This window comes from Phyllopteryx taeniolatus, chromosome 5, assembly GCF_024500385.1.
Source record: "Phyllopteryx taeniolatus isolate TA_2022b chromosome 5, UOR_Ptae_1.2, whole genome shotgun sequence".
Taxonomy (NCBI): domain Eukaryota; kingdom Metazoa; phylum Chordata; class Actinopteri; order Syngnathiformes; family Syngnathidae; genus Phyllopteryx; species Phyllopteryx taeniolatus.
Genome location: NC_084506.1, coordinates 23565197 through 23591858, shown reverse-complemented (window position 1 = coordinate 23591858; position 26662 = coordinate 23565197). Strand labels below are relative to the sequence as shown.

At 39.3% G+C, this 26662-nt stretch overlaps 2 protein-coding genes across 5 annotated transcripts in view; both read left to right on the top strand.

The window, feature by feature from the left end:
* The first annotated feature begins 517 nt into the window (after window positions 1-517).
* alx1 (ALX homeobox 1) lies at window positions 518-8876 on the top strand. The gene is made up of 4 exons (XM_061774592.1): window positions 518-805; window positions 943-1196; window positions 4562-4690; window positions 6908-8876. Exons 1-4 carry the CDS (start codon window positions 613-615, stop codon window positions 7241-7243), a joined length of 912 nt encoding a protein of 303 aa, XP_061630576.1. The 5' UTR covers window positions 518-612; the 3' UTR covers window positions 7244-8876.
* A 4135-nt stretch (window positions 8877-13011) lies between these two features.
* The window catches only part of nts (neurotensin), a 46025-nt gene continuing 32374 nt past the window's right edge, over window positions 13012-26662 (top strand). The window contains exon 1 of one of the 4 annotated variants that reach the window (XM_061773957.1): window positions 13012-13113. The gene's annotated coding sequence lies outside the window, so the exon portion shown is untranslated. The remainder of the gene's footprint in view (window positions 13114-26662) is intronic. The other 3 variants (XM_061773959.1, XM_061773961.1, XM_061773960.1) reach the window with 3 other exon arrangements.

Genomic DNA, 26662 nt, shown 5'->3' with positions numbered 1-26662 from the left:
GTCCATCTCTCTGTGGGTAATTGCTTAAATCAATTTACATCTCATCTGAAAATTTTATCAAATTTATTGATGCAATTTGGCCAATTAAAGAAATTATAAAAGTATATGCAGTATGTCGTAGTAGATATTTATGCACACACTGAGTGCCAAAATCATATTTTATATTTCAGTTACTATAACTGCAAGAACGTTGAGGCGATATCTCACATTAACATGTTTTATTTCCATTTGTTTGCGATTGTCGTACTAATTCTCAGATCAAATACTACATTATGTATTTGTACGTCATCTAAATTCACATATTCAAAGTGAAAGTTATTGAAGATGTATCATGAAAGTCATCAGGAGTAAAGTGCAGGTGCAAAAACAAACAAGCTGTATGCTGCGAAAAGAAATCGTAGCTTTTGTTGAGCCCGTCATTTCAAGAGCAGATCGTTTGTGTGGTTCGGTTCAGTTCGGCGTGGACTGGGCCGCCAGTGGGAGGAGTTGCGTGGGAGAGCAGGGAGGGAGGGAGGGAGGGGGAGGCTGGGAGAGTGCTTGTTGTCGATGTGTTGCCGGTGGGGGCGTCTTGGAAGAATATTTGGGGGTCTATAAAGTCGTGCCGCCGCCGCGATGACCGCTACACTCAAGATGATGATGATGGACTTCATGGAGGACAAGTTCGGCCTGAAGAACCAGGCCATGAAGGCCGCGGACTACTTCATGGAGCCGGCTATCGAGAGCCTGGACGGCGGCGTGTACTTCGCCAAGTCTCCCCCGAAATGCGCACAGGCCTTCGGCGAACACCGCGCCTCGCCCCAGCACGGTAAATTCGCTTTTTCAATCATTGATCCCCGTTCAAAGCGCGTTCATTAAATGTATGCAAATAACTGGATTTTTGAAAATGTTGGTATATATGCAAAATAATTTGTCACGATGTACTTTTTGGTCGGTCACTCCCAGCCGGCTACGGCCCGGCCAAGGCGGAAGAGTTGGCCGGCCCGGCGGCGTCATGTTGCCGCGGCGACGAGGCGGACGAGGCGGCGGGCAAGGGCGACGACAAGGTGACCAGCAGCAAAAAGCGACGGCACCGGACCACCTTCAGCAGCGCGCAGCTGGACGAGCTGGAGAAGGTCTTCCAGAAGACGCACTACCCGGACGTGTACGTGCGCGAGCAGCTGGCCACCAGGACCGAGCTGACGGAGGCCAGGGTGCAGGTACGCACGCACGCACGCACGCACGCTATTCGTTTCGGACTATAGGAATGTATTCCCAAAGAAATCGTTAGCGTCAAGGTTCGTCTCGAAACACAAAGAAAGTTGAATTAAGTTGTTATATTGGCCTGTAATTCAAGATGTAGTCCAAGCGTTTGCAGATATGCCTCAAACTCTTAGCAGTGTTTGAAATGAATTTCTCTAGAAAAGATTATTATTTTTTTGCATACAAGTGTAATTCAAAACAAATATAGTCAGGCTTCTCCGACTATGCCAGAAGATTTGTATTTTAATTTTAGGAACATCTTTCTTAAATTATATATCGTCAATTGATTTAATGTTTGCACGTTTGATGTGTAAAACAAAAGCTGTCAAAGTTCTCCAAGCTTTCCAAAAGAAATCATTTTAGGTCAATATTTTCCCTTCTTTTCAATTAAATAGTTAATTAAGTTTATTTTGCCATGTGTTTTGAATTAGGGTCTTTCTTTATTTTAAAAGAAGTATTATTATTATTATTATTGTTCACATGTTTAACATCTAACTCAAAACAAATGGAGTCAAACCTTTTCACGCTTTCGAAAATAAATATTTTTAGCTACATATTTTTCAGTGTCTTTTCAAATAAATGCATCTTTGTTTTTCTGGCTCCATTGTTGTTGTTGTTTGCATGTGTGACGTTTAATTCAAAACAAATAGTCAAACATACCAATGGCAAGTTTAGCTACAATATTTTTCCTTTCTTTCATATAACTACTTTGTTTTTTATTTAAATGACTATTAATCTTACTGTTGGACGTGTGATTCAAAACAAAGGTAGTCAAGCTTCTCTGCGCATGCCAAAAGAAATCAGTTTTTACCAACATACAGTATTTACGTGTGCCTATTATATTTCTTTTATTATTGGCATGTTTGAATATAATTTAAAACAAATGTCGCCAGACTTCACCAAACATGCAAAAATAAATTGTAATTTTAACTACAAAAATTTGAGTGTGCAAGGTGTCAAATATTTATTATTGGATATTATTATTATTTCTAATCATATGTTTGACAGGTCTTCTAATTCAAAACAAATGTAGTCACGCTTCTCCATACACGCCAGAAATCATACTTTTAGCTCCAAATTTCTGTCTTTTATGTTCTCAATTAGAATTTTTTTTCTTACCTAAAAAAAGTGATTATTACTATTGGCATATGTGGCCTGTATTTCCAAACAAATATAGTAAATCTTCATCCGACCGTGCCAAAAGAAATTGTTAGCTTTATATTTCCCAGTCTTTGTGTTTTTTATATTATTGTTGTTATTAGCATGTCATTTAAAACTAAAGTAGTGAAGGAATCTTAATTTTCAGCCGCACGTGTAGCTAGGTGTCAATTATTTGGTCAGTTGCTGTTCTTTTATCGTAATATTATTGACAATGATATGCTTTGCAATTCAAAACATGAGGATGTTATGTTTTTTCGTCCATACTTAATATTATTATCCGTATGTTTGACCTGCAATTTAAACCGAATAAAGCTTCTTCAAATGTTCCAAAGAAGTCGTAACTTTATTTACGTACTCTATTTCCGAGTGTCTCAAGTTGTTCTGTTTACTTTCAATAATTGTTATTGTTATTGGCATGTCCTATAATTCAAACTGAACCAAAAGCGTCATCAAGCTCCTCCAAACACTCAGAAGAAATTGTAACGTATACATATTTCCCAGTTTATCAAACTGTAATCTTATTAATAATCAAATGTTTTAATTTTAAGACTATTATTATTATTATTATTGATTAATTATTGATGATGAGGATGATTATTATTATTATTTGCATGATTGAACAAAAGACAATTCAAGATTCGCTTTACAGTCCAGTGAAATGTAGCTGCGTAATTTGGAGTGTCTCAACTTGTCAATGAAGTTGATCGTGTCCTGGTATGGCTGTTGATTTTAAGGATTATTATTATTATTATTACTATTGGAATTGGACCTGATTAAGAGCATCATGAAACTCTTCCAAATGTCCAGCTTTTTTATTTTTTTAATTTTTTATTTTTTTTTTAAACTTAAACTGCTAAATTGTTTTAGATATATTTTTTACATGGGTCACCTGTTATTAAATAAACAAATGAACAAACTATTCCAAACATTCTGAAGAGAAGTCTAGCCACATATTTTGCAAAATTGAAAGTTTTATGAGTATCTAAAATTCTCAATGCAATTGTTGTTTTTTCCCCCCATTCAAAACACAAATCCTAGCTTTAGTTTTTCAGATGTATTATTATTTTTAACCTGTATTTCTTTAAACATACAAAGTGTTCAAAAGCTATGTACATGCTTCAAGGTTTCAATCCAATTTTTTTTTTCAAACAAAAACATTTTGCCTGAAATTCCAAACATTTGAAGAGCTTTATCAAGCATAAAACAAACAACAACAAAAAAACATTACAACTTTAGCTATGTATTTTAGAGTGTTTCAAGTTTATAAATTGGACCCAAGTGAGGATAAGCGGAACCGAAGATGAATGAATGAGTGAATTTTTGACAATAACTTTTTCAAAATGATTTTTATTATCTGTATGTTTGCCCAGTAATGTATCAAATATTTTCCAAACATTCCTGAGAAATCGTGACTTGAGCTCTGTATTTTTTATTCTTAACCCCCCAAATAAATTGTCAAAAATCCTCCAAAAAAATTATACCTTAAGTTATACATAATTTCTAAGATCATTTTTAAATTATTATTTTTTCAGTCCATGTTTGACCTGAAATCCCTCAAACGTTCATAACTTATTCATGTTTTTAAAACATGTGTGTGTGTGTGTGTGTGTGTGTGTGTGTGTGTGTGTGTGTGTGTGAGACATAAATTGATTTGTTGTTTACAATCACTTTTTTAAAATGTTTTTTTATTTTTTGGTATATTTGACCTGTAGTTTTAAAAACATGAATACAATTTTGCCAACATTCCGAAAAATGTGTCATTTTAGCTATGCTTCTTGTAAAACGTAAAAAAAAAAGTTTTATTAGTGTTGACTCATTAATAACTTCTCGAAAAAAAAACCCCACATAACTTTACGTAATTTCTAAGTTAATCTTTTTTGTGATTGGTAAAATGTATTGTTTGACCTGTCTTTCTAAACAGCGTTATCCTCAAACCTGAAAAAAAAAATCTTAACTTGAGCTACATATTCCAAACTGTCTTACATTTTTATTTTGTAATTGTTAAAAATTGTTGTTACATTTTTTTCTGACATAATTTTTCATTATTTGACCTTTTAAATAAAAAAAAACATTTCCAAACATTAAGAAGAACTGTCCCAAAGAGCCAAATTAATAGTAAATTTTATGACGAATATTAATATTTTTGTTGTGTGTGTATCAGGTGTGGTTTCAGAACAGAAGAGCCAAGTGGAGGAAGCGGGAACGTTACGGACAAATCCAGCAAGCCAAAAGTCACTTTGCCTCCGCCTATGACTTATCTGTGCTGCCTCGCAACGACAGCTACGCGCAGGTACGCATGTCAAACTTTGACATTTTTAATATACTAAAAAAATAATACAGCCACCACATGTTATGAAGCGTGCGGTAAAAAGACTGACCACCAATTGGAGATGTCACATGAATCTGACTAAATGACATTTGGGTAAGTTCAAGAAGATTAAGCAGACAAAATAACAGATGATGTGCGTATTTAATTTAGTTCACTTTTATTGTAACTAATTATAACGTTTGCTAATTGTTAAAAAGAACAGCAATGAAAAAATTAAATTGTCAGACGACATTTTAAAAACATAATGAGCTGTATTGTACTGAATTGAGAAATTTTTGAGTTCAAGTAAAGTTATGGGCATTTTACATTTTAAAACTTATTTTAAAAACGTTTATTTATATATAAATAATAATAGCAATTAAAAACAACATTCTTTTACTACAAATTTCAGTTATAGTTTATTAGATTTTATTTTTTAAAGAAATAAAAAAATAGATAAAACATCTGGACGAAAACCTGATTTTATATTTACCTGGAAATAAAATAGAATAATGAAAATTAAATACTTTTGTATTTGTATACATTTTCTTTTTTATGTTCAAATAATGAATAAGAGCACTTTGGAAAAAAAACATTTCAAAAATCAGTGGGAAAAAAAAAAAAAGATGGTACCGCCTCTAAGTCCAAAACATGTAAATTAAATAAAAACAATTAAAGCTTTCAGGAATGTGTGAAAAGATTTGTGATTGCAGAAACCATTATTAATTATTTTTATTATTTTATTATAATTAAAAATAAATAAATGAATACAAATAAATCCAGTATATGATTTTTTTTTTACTTGCAACTTTTGTTTTTTTCCCCTTAATTAATCTTTTTTTTTTTTTTTTTTTTTTAAGTTCAGTTTTCACTGAGACCAAATGCTAGTAAATACTGATATCTCTCTATTCTGTTGTAAAATATTCTAATAACTTTCTAGTGTTAATTCAGGTACATGATAAATACAGTCTGCCCCATTTTTTAAACTATGACAGCATTACTAGTGTTATTAAAATATTGTCATAATACTGTATATACTGTTGTAATTTCACTAACAAGCTGTTTTTTGCTCAAGAAAATGAAACTGGAAGTTATTTCCAATAATATCAATCAGTTTTGGAGCGATTGCCTTTGGAACGCCCCTTTTTCATCAACAAATTCGACACGCCCCCATCTCCTGGTGTGACATCAGTTCAGAAGTAAAGACCAAATTCCCTGCATAGCCGGAAAAAGGAATGTACTATACTATAAAGTATCAGTATTTAGTCATATTTTATATATTGTCGCTGTCGGGCGGGATCCCCCCCACCTCCGAATTGACAACTTTTCAGGAAATTGAAGGGGAAAAAAAAACCAGCTTGCTTGAGTTTCCAAACAGCCCTTTGTTCTATTTGGTATTGTTGCTTTATAGTACTATCATATATACCGTTGCACTCTCACATGAACAACAGCCAGCAACTCAAAATTATGTTCAATCGCTAATTTAATATGCTGAAAAATCACTAATACACAGTCATCCATCCTTACGTATCAAAGTCCCCAAGCCGTGCACATCAAAGTCGCAGTCAGCCAAGTCCCATGACTGTACAAAAAGCCTTTAATATGTCAATCACATCAAACGCCTGTGTAACGTCATCGTCCAAAACAATTTTTTCAACCGTTAAAGCCTGATAAAGTAGTATGAACATGTCAGCGTGCTGGCAGGTGTCATCCGTGTTGGCAACCAACCGTACCCATCAAAGTCCGTAGTTACATGATGCCGCCGATCATACAAAAACTTCATAAAAGAAAACTGCCGTGTTATGTGTTCTTCCAAAACTGTTTTTCCAAAGGTGAGTGATGCAATCAACCCAACAAACAGCTCACCAAACTTGTGTAAATAGGGGGAAATGAATCACTGACGCCAGGCGACTGCTCTCCCCAAGGAGGCGTTACAACCATCGATTTCAGCAAAACAAGTATGAGGAAATCAGACCCGCTTCTGGTGGTGACGGCACAGCTCAAGTAGGGTTTCGACCAAAATGTGGGCGGGCCAAGATCTGTTAAAAACAGGCTCGCTGTTCAGGGCGTCCATATATCCAATGTGTGGGAGTCGGTCATCAACTCAAAATGTATGCGATGGTCCGGACCACTAGGGTTCAACAACATCGCGCAGTATGCGGCAGGCCTTACACTTATGCCTCCTTTTTGTCTGAACAGCTTCCAAACAACTTGTGGTCAGGCCCGCCTCCGTCCGGTTCCGTGGTGTCCCCCTGCATGCTGCCCCGAGGCTCGCCACCCTGCGTGGCCTCCTACTCCCCGCGCTCGGCCTCCTCCGCCGCCGGGGACCACGGCCACGGCTACTTCCCCAACCAGCAGAACCAGTTTGGTCACGTCTCCCTCAACAACTTCTGCAGCGACCCGCTTCTCTCGCCGGCAGCCAACGGCCACCACGCATTCGAGACCAAGCCCGAGTTCGAGAGACGTTCGTCCAGCATCGCTGTGCTGCGCATGAAGGCCAAGGAGCACGCCGCCAACATCTCCTGGGCCATGTGATCTTGCTTCTAGAACCAAAGAAACTTTCACCCGCTTCAAGAACCAAAGAAACACTTTTGAGGCTCAGGAGTGAGACAGACTCCAGTTAATGCACTAAAAACACTCTGTTGCCATCTACTGGGAACATGTGTATTTGGACCCGTGGTCACATGCTCACCCGCTTCTAGGACCAAAGAAACTCTGACCAGCTTCTAGAGCCCAAAAATACTTTTGAGGCTCACAAGTAGTTTTGAGGCAATAAAAACACGCTGCCGGTGTTTGGGGGCATATGTGATACCACAAGTTGGACATGCTGATCTGCTTTAAGAAACAAGCAAATGCTGACCCGCTTTTTGAGCACAAGAAACTTTGACCCACTTTGAGAACCAAAAAAACACATTTGAGGCTCTAGAGTGAGGCTGACTCCAGATAATGCACATGAAGGCAATTGTTGTGAGCTCACGCTTGGACGTTTGGAGATAGCCTTGTGCTTTTGTGGTTACATGCTTACTGTCCTCTAGAACCAAAGACATTTTGACCCACTTCTGGACCCAAAGAACCCCTTTCTTTAGAGGCTCTGGAGTGATATGGACTCAACGCACATGAATGCAACAAAAACAATGCTCGGGCTCAAGAAACACGTCTTGTGTTTCCATGGTCACCTGCTGATCCACTTCTAGAACCAAAGAAACTCTGACCCACTTCTAGTGCAAAAAAAAACAAAACGCTCAGGAGTGGAGTCTAGTTACTGCAAATAAATGCAATAAAAAACACGCTATTGTGATGGCATGTTTGGACTCAGGAAATGCACCCTCATGGTCACACATGCTGACTGGCTTCTTAAACCAAAGAAACTGACACGCTTCTAGAACACCCCCCCCCCCCCCCCCCCCCCCCACACCAAAAAAGACAGTAAAAAACACTTGCACAGTTCTGGAACGGAAAAAAAAACTGTGGCCCTCTTCTGGAACCAAAAAAGACCCCCAATTCTAAAACTAAAAAATCCACTGCCCTGCTTCTGGAATCAAAATCCACTGACCCTCTTATGGAACAAAAAAAAAAGAATGAGCCTCTTCTGGAACCAAAAAACACTGCGCAATTTGTAGAACAACAACAAGAAAAAACTAAACAAAACGAAACACTGACCCACTTCTGGAACCAAAAAGACACCCAGAAAAAACAAGCACAAAACCACTACCCTCGTTCTGGAACCCCAAAACCACTGACGTGCTTCAGGAACAAAACAAAACAAAAGGAACTACAAAAAAAAAACGCTTTTGAAACAAAAAAAGAAAAGAAAAACAACACTAACCAATTTCTAGAACAAAATCAACAACATAAACACTACCACTCTGCTCTGCTAGCAGAATTTAAAGAAACACTAACTCACTTTAGGAACTCCAACAATTGTACCACACTTCTAGAACCAAACGAATGCTTCTAGAACCCAGTTAACAAGGACAGATCACAACTACTACAGTTGCTAACCAAGTTCAGCTAATTAGCATAGCAACGTGATTGACTTTGCGGCGCCTTTTTCCCGCATTGTGGCCCGCTCCGAGGTTCAGTTCTGTGTCAGTCGCTACTTAGAACTCTGAATGTGTGATGTTTATATTCATGTGCCAATGAAGTGAAATAAATCCCAATCACGTCATCCCAAATGTGTGCAATTGTTACTTCAGCCAAGGAGGCTCGTGTTGTCATCGTCCTTTGTTAGCTACCCAACAGAATGACGCTAGAACGACCACTGAAAGCCAAGGAGGAAGACAGAAATGTTTGTGTGTTTCTGATCAGTACACTTTCAGTCCACTAGATGGCTGCAGAGCAGTGCCTATCGTTTTGTATGTGGTTCTCAAACTTTTACACGAAGTACGACATAAAAAAAAACCTTAGCTCTCCAATTACCAACATAATGGCCAACACTAAAATACAGTCGCATATAAGGCCCAACTAGGCACCAAAAATATTACATTCCTCTCAGGTATACACAGTATAATATTATTGTTAGTAATAACTGCACTGTAATATGTGCAGTTTGTACATTAACACTGCGCTTAACAATAGGGGAGAATGGTTCTTAAGTTATGATTCAAATAGAATTTATTGCATATATGTTAAATAAAATAAGTACCTAATTAAAAGTTTAAAAACAAAACAGTTCTAAAAGATGAAATGCAAATGTATTGTACTAAAAAAGTTGAATACGACTGAACTGTACTTCTGCAGTGATTCTTTCTCATACCACTAGAGGGAGCCCGTGTAGCACCAGTGCTCCGCGGGCCCCTTCTCATGGTAACACTATTATTATATATATTATTTGTATGATGTTTACGAGTTCCCTGTACATTATAAAAGATGGTCTTACGTTTTGTAGACGCCATTAGTGTTCCAGTAAACACTGACACGTGGTCACTCCACAAAGTTGTGTGCGGCCATGTTTACGCCACATATTTGTTCCGTTCAAGTCTGACTGACTGCGACATTATTCAACAAACATTGACTTTTTCCCTGCAAAATATTATTATTTTTGTCTCTAATAACCAGTCTTGTAATCATTAGACTTACTTTGAACCTTTTTATGTAAAAAAAACATATTATATATATATTTGGCTTTTCCCCGAGAAAAACTTTTTTATAATGTAAAAAGTAAAACACCTCATCTCTTTCCTTACAAAAACAAAATGCCCTTTTAAAATGTTTAAAAATGTTCTTGTAGTATTACGAGTTTTGTTTTTTTTAAATGGCATTTTACCATTTAACTTAGATTTCTCCCCCCAAAAATATGACGAATAGATTGAGAAAAATATGTTTTTTTTCTAGAAAATACACTTCTGGGAAAAAAAAAAGAAAAAAAAAGGTTTCATAACATTTATTTTTTTCTTCAAAATGTAACGTTTTTTTCCTCTGAACACAAAAAAAGCAAGAACTATTTTTTGTAATATCATAACTTATTTTGAAGATAAAAGATTGAACAAATATGCTGTTCTCTGACAAAAAACTAAATATTAAGGGGTTCATCTACTCTTTCTCTACCCACATATGAGAAATGGCTTTTCTCTACGACACACTCTATGACATGTCTTTTTATTCAAAAAGAAATTCTAAAAATCAACCTTCATACCACTGTCTTGAAACAAAAATAAGATAAATATGATCGTACTGTACACTTTATTATTTCACGCACGCATGCTCACACACCATCACACCAATCTATCATCGGCTTTTAAAATGACAGATTATTCATGGAATTCAAGTTATAATTAAAAAAAAATATTCATTATGTGTGACGAAATCGGGGTAAAGTCTGAACGAGAATCCACTCGTCTTTGTTTCCCTCTGCTGGAAACGCAAGGCAGCAGCAGTGGGTAACATGAAACATTTTCAGTCATTACTCTCAATTGTTAGATTATATTTACTTGTAATTTATTTTCCTCTAATGCATAGTGATGCACAGTATAATGTTACTTCATTAGTGTGTCAAATATGTGGGCACTGATTGAGCTAACGTGTACTGAAATAAAAGCTTGTGGTTGCCCGCTGAATAATTTAAATGATCATAGAAATAAAGACAAAACCTGATTACTTGAGATTAAAGTACTTTTAAATGATCTGAGTGCAAATGGTCGCTTGCTTATATGTGCCCTGCGATTGGCTGACAACCAGTTCAGGGTGTACCCGCCTCTTGCCCGATGATGGCTGGGATAGGCTCCAGCACGCCCGCGACCCTTGTGAGGAGAAGCGCTCAGAAAATGGATGGATGGATATATATATTGCTGGTTTGTCTCGTTTCTGATGAACACTAGCCTGGTGCGCTGGGTGTCGATCTGCCGTGATTGTGGTACATGTATATACAGTATATATGTATATAATAGTGTGTGTATATATATATATATAGTGTATATATATCTACTATTAATAGAGCGTGTGTTGCTTTGGTGAAGCGTTCATCATGGCAGTGACTTCACTTCTTTGCGAATGTCTGTGAAAGCACTTACCAGGCCACGGAGCCGATTCATCATCAGAGCGCAACCCACTCAGGCAGTGACATTCAAAAACGTCGCCCAACTGAGTTCATTGGGTCTGCACACATAAACTGGGAAGACAGAAGTGCCATGGGTTAACTGCTGAGCTGCTTTTGGATGCCGTTGCTAACCAAAACAGCAGCACCAATATTTTGGGGGATATCATAATACTGAGTAATAGGTGAATTTATTGAGCTGTGTTTTTAATATATGCTCTTTTTCAACTCAGTGGAATACATTTAGTTTGTTTAACTTCCAGATAAATGTATTTCCACCAAAACTATTATTTAAAAAAAAAAAAAAACTGTATTACATAAGAACCAAAGCGGTAAGGTAGATAATCGCGTGGAACAAATTATTTACAGCGTGAAACGGATTTCTTTCCATTTGGTTGTGTTCGCGTTGGATTTGTTGTGCAAAAGCAGCTTTTGATGAGTCATGGCGAAAATTTTGTGGATGCGCATCTTCATCGTCGTCTTCATCTTTATCTTAATCACACAACAACAACGTCAGGCAGGAGAAAGACTAAAAATAACAGCAACAAATCTCAAACGACTGGTTAGAGCGTCAGCCTCACAGTTCAGAGGAGCGGGGTTCAATCCCCGGCCCCGCCTGTGTGGAGTTTGCATGTTCTCCCCGTGCCTGCGTGGGTTTTCTCCGGGCACTTCGGTTTCCTCCCACATCCCACATGCATGAATTGGAGACTCTAAATTGCCCGTAAGTGTGAATGTGAGTGCGAATGGTTGTTTGTTTGAATGTGCCCTGCGATAGGCTGGCAACCGGTTCAAGGTGTACCCTGCCTCCTGCCCAATGATAGCTGGGATAGGCTCCAGCACGCCCGCGACCCTAGTGGGGAGAAGCGGATCAGAAAATGGATGGATGGATGGATGTACTGTGTGTATATATATATATATATATATATATATATATATATATATATATGGAATTTTAATTTGTCGCTGTTAATGAGATTATTCCTCCTGTGTGTCGTCGATACAGTATGAAGCAAATATGTACTGTCTATATATACTGTATTATTTTTTGTGTATATCATATATACAGGAAGTGAAGACTTTGGGAGTTGAGATGTATTTACTTCCCAAATAAACATTATTAATTAGAATTTAATACACCTGGTGATGTCTGTTTATTTATATATATATATATATATATATATATATTTATTTTAATGTAATTGATGTAATGCCCTTTACCACTTAAATGTGGAGGATTCTTTATTTTATTTTCTCCAAATTGTTCATTTAACCTTTGAACTTCTTTGCTTCCTTATTATTGCGTCACATCATCATCAAAATCAATAGAAGTCTTCATGTCCTTTAACCTCCATTAGCTATTTTGTGATTAAATTGAGTTATTATTACAAAGTCATCACATGGCTTCAAAATGGGTCCACCTGCGGCATGAAAACGCTTAATTTCATTGTGTGACCCTTGAACTCATCTTGGAGTTGTTTCTTTATCTGAATGTAACAAAATGTCGGCCGTGTTCCATTCAATGACTGCCATTACAATGGGAAAATTTCAAAAAAAACAAAGCCTGCCAGAAAATATAAAACATACATAGAAATAAATATGTAAAACACACATACTGGAGGACGTGTATGTATGTCCGTGTGTGTATCTCTCTCTCTCTCTCTCTCTCTCTCTCTCTCTCTCTCTCTCTCTCTCTCTCTCTCTCTCTCTCTATATATATATATATATATATCTAGCCACCCAAAAACAAAAAAAGGTCCCCCCCCAGAACCGTGTTTGCGCCGCCAGAACCCATGTTTCACACGGACATGTATTGCAGTCGGACGCAGTGTTAGGCCACTGGTAAACCTTTGCCAAAAACGACAAAGGAGCGTCTGTAAGTGATTTTTAAAAACACTGTTAGATGTGTAATGTACATATGATATGATGTATGAGTTACCTTTCTTTGACCTAAAATGCTAATTCCTAGCACGCTAATGCTAATCGCGATTGCTAACCTTTGATCATTTAGCATTCTGTTGTCTCAAATTTTCTACACTGAATGCATGCTATACACTCAGTACCAACATGCAGTTTAAGGATAGAAGTCAAGCGTGACAGCGGTGGGAGCTTTTATGCTTCCATAGATATTAAAAACAACAACAAAAACACCTTGTTAATTAAATATTGATAATGTGTTAATAATGTTTTAGTGGCACACATGCACTCTCAGTGTGTGCGTGTGTGTGTGTGTGTGTGTGTGTGTGTGTGTGTGTGTGTGATATGGAGACGTAGAGAGGCATCATCGCAGGATGGATGAGCGAGCTAGCGGTCACCACAATGCAATTATGCGTCACTCAGATAAGGTTAATGCCCCTGCACAGCGCTTGCTAAAGGTCAAACATATTCATTGCCTCTTCTCAAAATGCTACGCACTCGGCCAAATGTGCTAACCTGGTAACCCACTAACCTGCCGTTGATGGCGTTTTGATAGCATTTGAGCCACCTACCTGCTTGGCTTCACTCACTGTCACTGCTTGCTTATTAATAGAATTCACTTTCGTTTGTCCCTCAACTCAACCCGATAATAATAAAATTGTCATTACAAGGCAGCACATTGGGAGTTTTGGGTAGCACGTCGGCCTCACAGCTCTAACGTTCATGGTTTGATTCTGGGCTGCGGCCTTCTTGTGAGGTATTTGCATGTTCTCCCTGTGTTTGTGTGGGTTTCTTACTGCTCCATTTATATGTGCCCTGACATTGACTCTCAACCTGTCCATTGTTTGAAAGGTTTTTTTTTTTTTACTGTTTAAGCTATCCCGTGGACCACCACTATTCGTGTGGGATAGAGACCGGGCTGAACCACGAATAGTGAAAATCTAGGGATAATTAATGGCCATTATAATTCCATTGAAAGTTTTTATTTAATTTTTTTTAACCCAAAATATTCTTGAATGAGCGGAGAGAAATTATTAATCGTTTTCAGGGTTGATTCTCCCCCAAAAAGAAAAACAAAATTTAAAATTGGGAAAAAATTGTAAAAAAATTTCAAAAAAGAAGTTGGAAAAAAATCCACGGGTAGGTGAATTCAGGGGTGCCGAACCGCAGGGGTCAACTATGTTGACTTTGAACAAGTTGTCGCTGAAATGTAACGTAATCTTCATCAGCATGTAAATTAAAAGCAGGAATTTGCTAAAAGTCCATCCATTCATCCATTTTCTACCGCTTATCCGAGATTGGGTCACTGGGGCAGTAGCTTTAGCAGGGACGCCCAGAGTTCCCTCTCCCCAGCCACTTCATCCAGCTCTTCCAGGGGGATCCCGAGACGTTCCCAGGCCAGCCGAAGGACGTAGTCTCTCCAGCGTGTCCTGGGTCGTCCCCGGGGTCTCGTCCCGGTGGTACGTGCCCGGAACACCTCACCGGGGAGGCATCCGGGAGGCATCGGAATCAAATGCCACAGCCACCTCATCTGGCTCTTCTCGATGTGAAGGAGCAGCGGCTCTACTCTGAGATCCTCCCGGATGACCGAGCTTCTCACCCTATCTCTAAGGGAGAGCCCGGACACCCTGCGGAGGAAACTCATTTCAGCCGCTTGTATCCGGGGTCTTGTTCTTTCGGTCATGACCCACAGCTCGTGACCATAGGTGAGGGTAGAAACGTAGATCGACCGAAAATAGAGAGCTTCGCCTTTCGGCTTAGCTCCTTCTTCACCACAACGGACCGATACAAAGTCTGCATCACTGCAGACGCTGCACCGATCCGCCTGTCAATCTCCCGTTCCATCCGAACTCCTCCACTTGGGGCAGGATCTCATCCCCGACCTGCAGAGGGCACGCCACCCTTTTCCGACTGAGGACCATGGTCTCAGATTTGGAGGTGCTGATTCTCATCCCAGCCGCTTCACACTCAGCTGTGAACTGCTCCAGTGAGAGTTGGAGGTCACGGCTTGATGAACCCAACAGAACCACATCATCAGCAAAAAGCAGAGATGCAATACTGAGGCCACCAAACCGGACCCCCTCTACGCCTCGGCTGCGCCTAGAAATTCTGTCCATAAAAGTTATGAACAAAATCGGTGACAAAGGGCACCTTTGGCGGAGTCCAACACTCACCGGAAACGAATCCGACTTACTGCCGGATATGCGGACCAAACTCTGACTTAGGTCGTACAGGGACCGAACAGCCCGTATCAGGGGGTTCGGTACCCCATACTCCCGAAGCACCCCCCACAGGACCCCCCGAGGGACACGGTCGAACGCCTTCTCCAAGTCCACAAAACACATGTAGACTGGTTGGGCGAACTCCCATGCACCCTCAAGGACCCAGCCAAGGTTGTAGAGCTGGTCCACTGTTCCACGGCCAGGACGAAAACCACACTGCTCCTCCTGAATCTGAGATTCAACTTCCCGACGGACCCTCCTCTCCAGCATCCCTGAAGAGACCTTACCAGGGAGGCTGAGGAGTGTGATCCCCCTGTAGTTGGAACACACCCTCCGGTCCCCCTTCTTAAAAAGGTGGACCACAACCCCATTCTACCAATTTGCTAAAAGTAAAAAATAAACAATATGGCACCACTGTTGTTGGTTGGTGTCAAAGTAAAAAATTAAAGCTCAAAAGAATCAGCTAAAAATTATTCATATTGCTTTCGTGCTTTATTCTCTGGTGTACCTGATGTTGTGGCCACAGACAGCTAAGGGTTTGGAGGAAGGACCCCTGTGGGACTCCACGCAGACAAGCTGATGTTTGTTCTAATAAAAGCATCATCATCTTCATAATCATTATCATCGACAAGGGAGTAAATGAAGTGCACACACGTGTGTGTGTGTGCGCGTGTGTGTGTGTGCGCGCACGTGCTGGCAGATGCGGACCTCATCACACGGCACAGATGTGCACCTTATGTAAAGCGCGCATGCTAATTGCAGCTAATTGGTAAAACAGCGGAAGAAAACACTCAGGCTCATTAAGGAATCACAGGCTCCTAATTGAAATGCATAATTGAGAGCAAATATAGATTATGTAAATAAACTGTGGCCATTAAAAAAGCTTTATCCACTGTACGGGCTATATCGAAAGCACTCATCCTGTTCAGGGTCGCGGGGTGCTGGAACCTATCCCAGCTAACTTCGGGCGAAAGGCGGACTTCACACCCTGAATTGTTCACCAGCTAGTTGCAGGGCACGGACAACCACACGCACTCACATTCACACCGTCACTGAGTGGGAACTGAACCCACGCTGCCTGCACTAAAGTCAGGCGAATGGACCACTACACCATCAGTGAGATAATCACTCTTTTAATTCTCACATGCCATTTTAATGTATCTTTTTTATTTAAATGTCTTACTTATTTACTACTATTACTACTTTAATTATATAGTTTTTAATCAAATTATCAAAATAAATTAACCACTGTGGATACTGATTTTCATTTAATGTTAATATTGAATCTTTTTTAAAATGTTTAAATTGTAGAGCTAATTTCTTTTTTAATTTTTACTTTATTGTGCTGGCGGCACGGTGGCCAACTGGTTAGAGCGTCAGCCTCACAGTTCTGAGGACCGGGGTTCAATCCCCGGCCCCGCTTGTGTGGAGTTTGCATGTTCTCCCCGTGCCTGTGTGGGTTTTCTCCCCGTACTCCGGTTTCCTCCCACATCCCAAAAACATGCATTAATTGGAGACTCTAAATTGCCCGTAGGTGTGACTGTGAGTGTGAATGGTTGTTTGTTTGTATGTGCCCTGCGATTGGCTGGCAACCAGTTCAGGGTCTACCCCGCCTCCTGCCTGATGATAGCTGGGATAGGCTCCAGCACGCCCGCGACCCTAGTGAGGAGAAGCGGCTCAGAAAATGGATGGATGGATGGACTTTATTGTGCTCATTTGAATCTCTCAACGGGAAAAATCTATTTACTACATGCTGTATATATTTTTTTAATTATTAACTGTCCTACACTTGTATAATAAAGTTAACTACTTTTAATATGAATAAAATTTTATTTTAAATACTATTTTATTGAACTAATTTTAGTACTGTAAGTGGAAATTCAGTACACTCTGCTCTATATTATTTTATTTATTTAATATTATTAACAGTCATACAAGTGTACAAAAATAAAATAATTCAAGTTTATTAAAAATGTTTACATCGTGGTGGAACAGTGGATGACTGGTTAGCACATCTGCCTCACAGTTCTGAGGACCCGGGTTCAAATCCGGCCTCACCTGTGTGGAGTTTGCATGTTCTCCACATCCCTGCATGCGTTTTCTCCAGGTAATCCGGTTTCCTCACAGATCTTTAAAAACATGCATGGGAGGTTAATTGAAGACTCTAAATTGTCCTTAGGTGCAAATGGTTGTTTGTCTATATGTGCCCTGCGATTGGCTGGCGACCAGTTCAAGGTGTAACCCGCCTCTAAGCAGAGTCAATTGGGATAGGCGCCAGCACACCTGCGACCCTAGTGAGGATAAGTGGTATGGAAAATGGATGGCTGTTTATATTGTAATAATAATATAACTTAATTGTATTCAATTTAATTATTTTCCTCATTTTATTTCTTCAAGGGGAAAATGATTTTTCACACTACCAATTCATTTTTAACATTCCCAATTGCCCTACAAGTGTAAAAAGTAGTCAAGGGGTGTACTGTTCTTTTTCTTTTTAAACAAAGGGCACAAAAAGCGCAAGAAAGAGCGAACACCAGAGTTGTTTACCAGGTATCAAATGAACATTGGACTCATTGATGATTTCAAATGTGGTCTTAAGCGGATTCTGTTACATTGGTGATTATCCCATTAAATGAAAGCAACACCGACTATTGAATGTAGCAATACATTTACATTGCTTCTTTCATTTACTCTCTGCATTATTTTACACAATTCAATTGATGGAATTTGGCTGTTCTCAAGTGACCGGAAAAACATGCACAAACTTTGGATTAAAAACTACTCAGGCCACACATGTATTTTCTTGAGGTATTTTTGGGAGAATATAATTAATTTGTATTTTTACTGGAGAAGTTTTTTTCTTTAAAAAAATCATATAAATCTTTTTTTCTGAGCCGATTATCCTCACAAGGGTCGCTGTGCTGGAGCCTATCCCAGCTATCATCGGGCTGGAGGCGGGGTACACCCTGAACTGGTTGCCATTTAGTTTAAATACACATATTTTGCTGAGTGTCTGTTCTATTTCGGGCAATATTTGATACCAAATTCATTTAATTATACTTGCTCATGGTTACTTCGCCTAACCAACTGCCCATTTTTAAGGTTTGTACAGTAATTAGGCTGTCATTTTGTCAAATACATTTGGCCACCTATAGAAATGGAAAGCGTTCTGTTGCTTGTACACTGTTTTTGTATTCAACGTAATACTTGTACATAAACATCATATAATATCAACACTTTATAAATATTCACTCCAAATATGTGCTCTGCTTGTGGGCTGCGGGGCTGTAGACGGGCTTGGAATGGACCAATCAAGATTGTCTTTGCATCTGCAAAGTTGTGAAAAGTATGTGTTGATTATATTTGACTTGAATGTAATCCTACTTGAAACAAAGCATAAAGTGGACATTTGTGGTGATAGCTATAATTCAGCCACGCAGTTCATATTTGACACACGACAATGACGTGACGTCATCTTTAGTAGACGCCTCCATGAAATGACGTTATCGAGGAAAGATCGCCCCCCCCCCCCCCCCCAAGCATTCCTACCTCCTCCCTCTGTCCATATCCTCGCTCCTGCTCGCATGCAAACAGATGAGCTAGGAGCTATGAAGTTGCAAATAGAGAAATGAGATGAGTCCACAGTTTCTTTCTCTGCTGCTTTCACCCTATCAACCTGTAATTTTCCATATGATCACATTGCATTTTGTGCAATGCTTTTGTTCTTTAAAGGCACACGTACACAGTCACACACAGACGTGCGGGATGACGCACGCAAATAAAGTGTCCTGATGGCAGGGAAAAAAGCGGTACAGTAAAAAAAAGAGGACATTTTAGCGCACAGAAGCGAGCTCTTCTTCCTCATTGGTTTCTTGGCGCTTTGTCATGGTGTGAAAAGCTACTTTTGGTCACGCACCAGCAGCGGAGCGAAAGGAGCCGCGGTTTACGCTTACGCCCGATTAACACGTTAAGTGATCCTAAAGGAAGGCGCTAACCCGCCGTCACGCTGTCACGCATTCATTAGCTTCACTTTACAGCAGAGACATGCACATAAATATTGGGACACACTTTCAATGAAACAGTACTTCAGAAGTTGGACGAAACTAACCAACTAACTGACAGATCGCAACATAATGTAATTTAGGCGTTACTTTAACATAATTTTACATAATGTAGCGTTACGCAATGTATTACAAATAACTTAATGTAAGTAATGCAATTTAACTAATACAATGTAACTAGCGTAATGTAACTAATAACGTAACTAACAATGTAACTATCGTAATGTAACTAACTATCTAACTAATGTAACATCTAATGTAGGGTAACACCGCTAACTTGAGGCGAATAACACAATATAACTGAGGTAACTTAACCAACTTTAACCCGTATCTGTGTCGTTGTGAACAAGCGGTTGGCAGGATTGATTGATTTTTACATTATATCTTTTTTTACAATTCAAGCACTTTAAGTTGCATTTTTGTATGAAAAGCGCTTGCAAATAAAGAACCAAACCAGCGTAATTTAACTAACATAACCAACTAACGTAATGTGACTAATGTAATCGGACTAACCTAACCAATGCAATATAACTAACATAATGTAACTATGCAACTAGTGAAAGTAACTACTTTAACCAACTAACACAACACATTAACGTAGCATAGCAAGCTAATATAACATAACTAAGTAATGTAACCTGTACCTGGACATGTACCTAATGTATTCTAAGTCATGTAACTAACCAACATGACTAATGTAATGTAAGTAATGTAATGTAAGTAATGTAATATAACTAAAGTAATGTAACTAACATAATGTAACTAATGTAAGAAACTAACTGCTGTAAGAGGTTAATTAATGTTAGCTCATAGAGGTTTCAGCTAGCAACGTAGCTGTAACTTTATCATCACACATTAAAATCGCGAGGCGCTTTTAATGGTCCTTCATTGAAGCTAAGAGTGCGTTTATTCGAATGGCGGCTCGTTTCTTTTAAGACTAGCATGACCGCTTATACAAAGATTGACCCCACAGCCGATTATTTTTTTTTAAAGCAGTAGCGAATGAGAGTATTTACACTTTCAACTTGATCCATGCGCTCTGTGATCTATTGCTTAATCGTTGAATTGTCAAGTCCTCTTCTTCTTGTGTATCCATTACACTGCATACACTTCGCAGCCTCACAGGTTGATTGTGTGTGCACATCACATTGCAGCTGCGGGCTTCAGACCAGGAGAATTGGCTTTAAAGCGTTGGAGGCAGGGGGGCGTGTAGTGTGGGAGGAATTTAGGGGAGTGGTAAGGGGGGTCAGTGGCATCCAAATAAGTAACCACGGAGACCTGTAATCCTTCTGAGCTGCCCTAAGAGGCTAACAACTCTATGGTACTTAAACATTTTTTTAAAAAGCATCTTGTTACAAGAAAATCCCACGTCGACCAGTGAACGTCTTTTACACATTTATGTCAACAAACCATCATTTAAAAATACATATTTAAAAGAGAAAACAAAATGTTTTATCCTGTTTTGTTTTTTTTTTACACTCAAATGGGTCAATTTGACCTGCAATACAACGTGTTAAAAGTTTTATGATACCAAGATTAGCCTTTGTTTGCTTATTAGCTGTGTCACTAATAACTTTCATGCTCACCATGCGCGTTAGCTACCATCACAACGTTGCCATAGAGGATCATGCAAAGTGTTAAAGTAACATTTTAAGATCCTCAACTATCTTACAGGTGTAAAAAGAAGTTCACCACTGTCTAATGAAACTAAAATCCAGTAAATCTAGTTGGTCAGTGACACAGTTAAGTAAAAAACAAGTTAATCTGTGTTAATAATAAAATATGAGCGTAAAAATTTTGGTCAGATGACGTAAAGCCAAGGTAATAATGCGGAACAGAGCGATTTCTTAGGGCAGTGGTGCAACACAGATAGGGTTAAGAAGATAAGAACAAACATGGTGTCAAAACAAGACGAGACGTGCGAGTACAGCCTTGAAGATTACACGAGTGCAGACTAAACCATCACACTACAAACACACATGCTATTATTACAAAGAACCGAAGATGCTCAACAGCAACAATCACAAATCTTTTCCCCCCCCCCCCACTATTATTTACTTGTTTTGAAAGCCATAACATGGCACATAAAACATTGTATCCTATTGGTTAAAATTACTAGGAGTTACAAGTTATAACTTTTTTCTCCAAAAATGTTTTAGCCACTATTTTATTCATAATATTCAATATGACATTAGCTACAGTATTCGCCACAGCGTTAGCTATGATGTTAGCGATGACATTAGCCACAGTGTTAGCAGTGACGTTATCCATTATGTTAGCAATGTTATTACTACAGTGTTAGCCACGTGGTAGCCATGATGTTATCAATGACACTCGCTGCAGTGCTGGTCATAATGTTGGCCATGATGTTAGCAATGTTAATAGCTACGGTGTTAGTCATTATGTTAGCAATCACATTAGCTACAGCATTCACCACATTGTTAGCTATGGTGTTTTCTTCGATGTTAGCCATGATATTTGCTATAGTTTGAACCATGATGTTAGCAGTGAATTGACATTAGCTACAGTGTCAGCTGCAGTTTTTTCCATGTGAGCAATAACATTAGCTACAGTGCTAGCCATGATGTTAGCCACAATTTTAGTTAGGATCTTAGCAATTACATTAGCAACAGTGTTGGCCCTGGTGTTAGCCACAATGTTATTCAGGGTTTTAGCAATAACATTAGCGACAGTGTTAGCTACGATTTTAGCAATGACATTGGCTGCAGTGTTAGTCACGACGTAAGCAATAAACTTATGTACCCTGTTAGCCATGATCAAAGAATAATGGCGTGTTTGTGTGTGTGAGACACGTGCTTGCGTGTCTGTGTGCACGTGTGTATGTCTGTGAATGTATGTATGTAGGAGTGTGTGTGTTTGCGTGTGTGTGTGCGTGCAGTTGGCCGATGCAGTGGGTGACGTGATTTCCTGACGGGCACAGGCAGCACCTGTTTGCTTTGCTTGCGCACAACGGTGGGGCGGCGGCCACACAGGGTTGCGAGCTGCGACCCTTTCTCGTTTATTCTCGTCATTAAGGTGGAAGCATCTGGACGCAACACACACACACTAATGCTAGCTTTGATTGAACAGGAAACGACCTTCATTGTTCTCCGCTTCTGGTGAAGCCTGGCCCAACCACAGGCCTAACATTAAAATGTCATCTTACATAATGATAGTAATAATTATAATAATAAAAATAATAATAATGATAATAAAAACAGGCGGCGCGGTGTCCAACTGGTTAGAGCGTCTGCCTCACAGTCCTGAGGAGCGGGGTTCAATTCCCGGCACCTCCTGTGTGGAGTTTGCATGTTCTCCCCGTCCATGCGTGGGTTTTCTCCAGGCACTCCGGTTTCCTCCCACATCCCAAAAACATGCATGGTAGGTTGATTGGCAACTCTAGATTGCCCGTAGTTGTGAATGTGAGTGCGAATGGTTGTTTGTTTGTATGTGGCCTGGGATTGGCTGGCAACCAGTTCAGGGTGTACCCCGCCTCCTGCCCGATGACAGCTGGGATAGGCTCCAGCACGCCCGCGACCCTAGTGAGGAGAAGTGGCTCAGAAAATATACTTATTTTTTACAGTAATCAGATTTTACTGTAGCTAAAATTCTGGCAAACTTGCGATTTTCTTGCTAACAATATCATGGCTAGCATAGAAGCTTTTATGAGTCCCATATTTTGTCTATTTAGAGTGAATCTGTAACATGGACTGTGTATAAAATATAAATTTCATTTCGACCCAAAAAACTTGGTTTTGTTACACAAGTTTCCAGAAAAGGCCCCTTTGACAGCAACTTCTGTTTGACCAAGTTTTGTATCCAATTTGTCCATATTTGGCTACGACCGCTCCATTTCCTCTGATTGGTTCCCTTGGTGTAGAAGACCCACTTGTGTGTTTGTTATGTTGACAGCGCTGGCTCGGGAGCAGAGAGGTAGGTCGAGATCTTCGCTAGTGACGTAGATAAGTTCGATAAATTAATAAATTCTAATGACCTAAATTCAGGCCTTTTGGTAGAAAAACATCTTGAGCTCAGGAGTGCGTGGAAGATTTACTGACGCACCATAGAGGCAATATTACGTCCCAAAGACTAGAAAAAGTTGGTTTGGTAAAATATGGCACCTTTAATGACTGGCGGAATAGCTAAGATCATAGCTAACACAGTAGCTAAGATCATGGCTAACACAGTGATGCACAACATAGCTAAAATAAAATAAAGGGTAAAACTTTAGCTTACATTATGAGTAACATTGTAGATGACAACATCGCTATCATTTTCACTAAACCATGATTTAAAGACATTAGCTTAGGTAATAGCTAAAAGAAGAGCTAACATTATGGCTAACACAATGGTTAGCACTGTTGCTAACATCATTACTAACATAATAGCTAATAACTAACACAGAAGTTTATATCATTGCTAACGAAGTAACTAAATTCACATCTAACACTAGCTTAAGTCAAACCTAACAACCTGTGTAGCACTAGAGTCAACATCCTAGCTAACAAAGAAATAATTATTTTGATTGTTAGTGATCTTCTGAGCTGCTATGTTAACTAATAGTAACAAACATATATAGCGTTCACAGCCTTTTGAAAACTGCTTGTCTGCCTTGTGTGCACCTGCTTGTTCCACTCGCAAAGCTTCTCTGAATCAAAGCGATTGTTGAACACTCCCTCCAGATAGACAACAATCATGAACAAGAGGCACTAAAGTGCTGTACAGCTTGTGAGCTAACAGTAAACATCAATTAGCACACCTATATAATATGCTTTTAACTCTTTTATGACTGCAACTCCTCATTAAAAGCTTCACTGCGACTGTTGAGGCTTCAGAAGCTCACTTTGTTGTCTAGACGACAACTTTGAATGTTTTGATAATATAGATCAAACGTGAAGAGCAAACACATACACGTGGTAACATCAGTAGCACATTAAATATGGACTATACATCCATCCATTTTCTGTACCGCTTATCTTCACTATGGTCGCGGGCGTGCTGGAGCTTATTCCAGCTATCTTCGGGGGAGAGCCAATGTTGTGCCAGCCAATCGCAGGGCACATAGAAAACAAATAATCATCCGCACTCAGATTCACACTATGGGCAATTTAGAGTCTTCAATCAACCTACCACTTTTATGGGGGGATGTAGGAAGAAACCGGTGTACCCGGAGAAAACCCACGCAGGCTTCTGGAGAACATACAAACTCCACACAGGCGGGGCTGGGATTTGAACCTTGGTCCTCCGAACTGTGAGGCGGATGTGCTAACCAGTCGGCTACCGTGTCGGCAAATATGGACTAATAATACAAAATAAAAAACGTGAAATGCTGTATAGCGATATTATGGCCAAACAATTAATTCACAGATGTAGATTTCTGAAATGTCACCCATTGATTTTAGTTTATAGGAATGAAGTTGAGAATTTAAAGAAAACATTAAAACTGGTTAAAATAAAACAAGCCTTGATTGTGCATAGCAATATGAATGTTTTACTTTCTGATTAGACCACTGACTTTTTTTAATTTACAGTAAGATACAACTTAATATCTGCACGCTCCGGACCGTTCAGAAACTCTGTGCGTTGTTGAAATGTGCTGTTAGTTATTCAGAGCGCCACACTCCCGGAGTCCATAAGAGCACTCTAGCCGCTCTAACTAAGGAGACAGACCGTCGAGCAGGGCGACCATAGAAGCTGTTTAAGCAAGTCATTCAAGCAAGGTGGTCGGTCGTAAATTCAAAGAAAGGGAGCGCGGGGTACAACAGCCAATCATAGTCCAGCAGCGGGTGTTCTAGAGCAAGTAATAATGGAGCAGGGCGTGTCTTGCCAGGAACTCCTAATTCCTAATAACGCATGGTTAGCTGCTATGTTGTTAGCAATGCTATTTGTCATGGTGTTAGCTACAATGTTAGCCTTGATGTTTGCTATAATGTTAGCTACTCTTCTAGCTGTGGTCTTAGGTACTGTATTAGCCAGGACGAGAGTAATGATAATAAATAATGTTAGCCATGATGTTACATACAGTTCTAACCCTGGTGGTGTTATTAGCTGGTGTTAGCTACAATGTTAGTATTAGGTTTTAGCATCGCTGTTAGCTATGGTGTCGACGATGATTATATATATGAAGTTAGACATGATGTTAATGACTTTGTTATTCGTGATGTCAGCCATGCTGTTAGCTACAATGTTAGCCATGAAGTTGGTTACTATGTTAACCAAGATATCTGCTGCTGTATTAGACATTGTGTTAGCTGCTATGTTATTAGTAATGCTGTAATGTTTCAGCCGAAATAAGCCCAAAGGTACATTTTTGGTTTTAAACCAAAAGACTTTGGTAACAAAAATAAAACAGCAGATATAACATGCTGGTATTGCTGCTAACGCATAGCTTTGCCGCGGCCGACACGTAAGCTTGTAAACCACATATTTAAAATTGTTTGCTATTTACAAGCAGTGCCCATTGGGCTTTGCAGACTATATAGTACCATAATTTCTTGTGTATAATGCACATTTTCCCCCCAAAAAAAATTATCAAAAGTTAATCGTGCGCATTATACAGGGGAAAATGGAAAAAAACTATTTCATAAATGTATGCCGCCATCTAGAGGTTATGCAAAAGCTGTAGACTTTCATTCCAATATGCCATCGCCACCTAGTGGTTACGAGAAAGGAGTACACTTTCATTCTAGTATGCCACCGCCACTGAGAGGTTATGAAAAGGTTGTAGCCTACACTTTCATTCCAATATGACAGGGGTACATATGACTACATATATGTACAATTGTGCTCATAAGTTTGCATACCCTGGCAGAATTTGTGAAATATTGTTCTATAAATCCGACTGATGACTGAACAACAACCATCATTCATTTATTTATGGTTATGTTTTGTTTAATGAAATGCTTGACAGTTTAATTTAAATACCATTAAAATACAATTAAATGTGTTTCGCCAGGCCCTTCATGTTTTCTTTCAAGAATTGTACCCATCTTACAAATTCTGGCTGGGTAATAAAACATGAGCACAACTGTGTGTTTTGTCATTCACTAAATAAAAGTAGAGCAGTGAATTTCAAAATAAGAGCAAGTACAACCCCACTTCAAATGAAGTTGGGACGTTGTCCATCCATCCATCCATTTTCTGAGCCGCTTCTCCCTCACAAGGGTCACGGGCGCGCTGGAGCCTATCCCAGCTATCATCGGGCAGGAGGCGGGGTACACCCTGA

Excerpts from the sequence above, each read along its gene's own strand:
- alx1 (XM_061774592.1), top strand. The coding sequence starts at position 613 with ATGACCGCTACACTCAAGATGATGATGATGGACTTCATGGAGGACAAG. Across the intron at positions 806-942 it reads CCGCGCCTCGCCCCAGCACG|CCGGCTACGGCCCGGCCAAG; the intron begins GTAAATTCGCTT and ends GGTCACTCCCAG. Across the intron at positions 1,197-4,561 it reads TGACGGAGGCCAGGGTGCAG|GTGTGGTTTCAGAACAGAAG; the intron begins GTACGCACGCAC and ends TGTGTGTATCAG.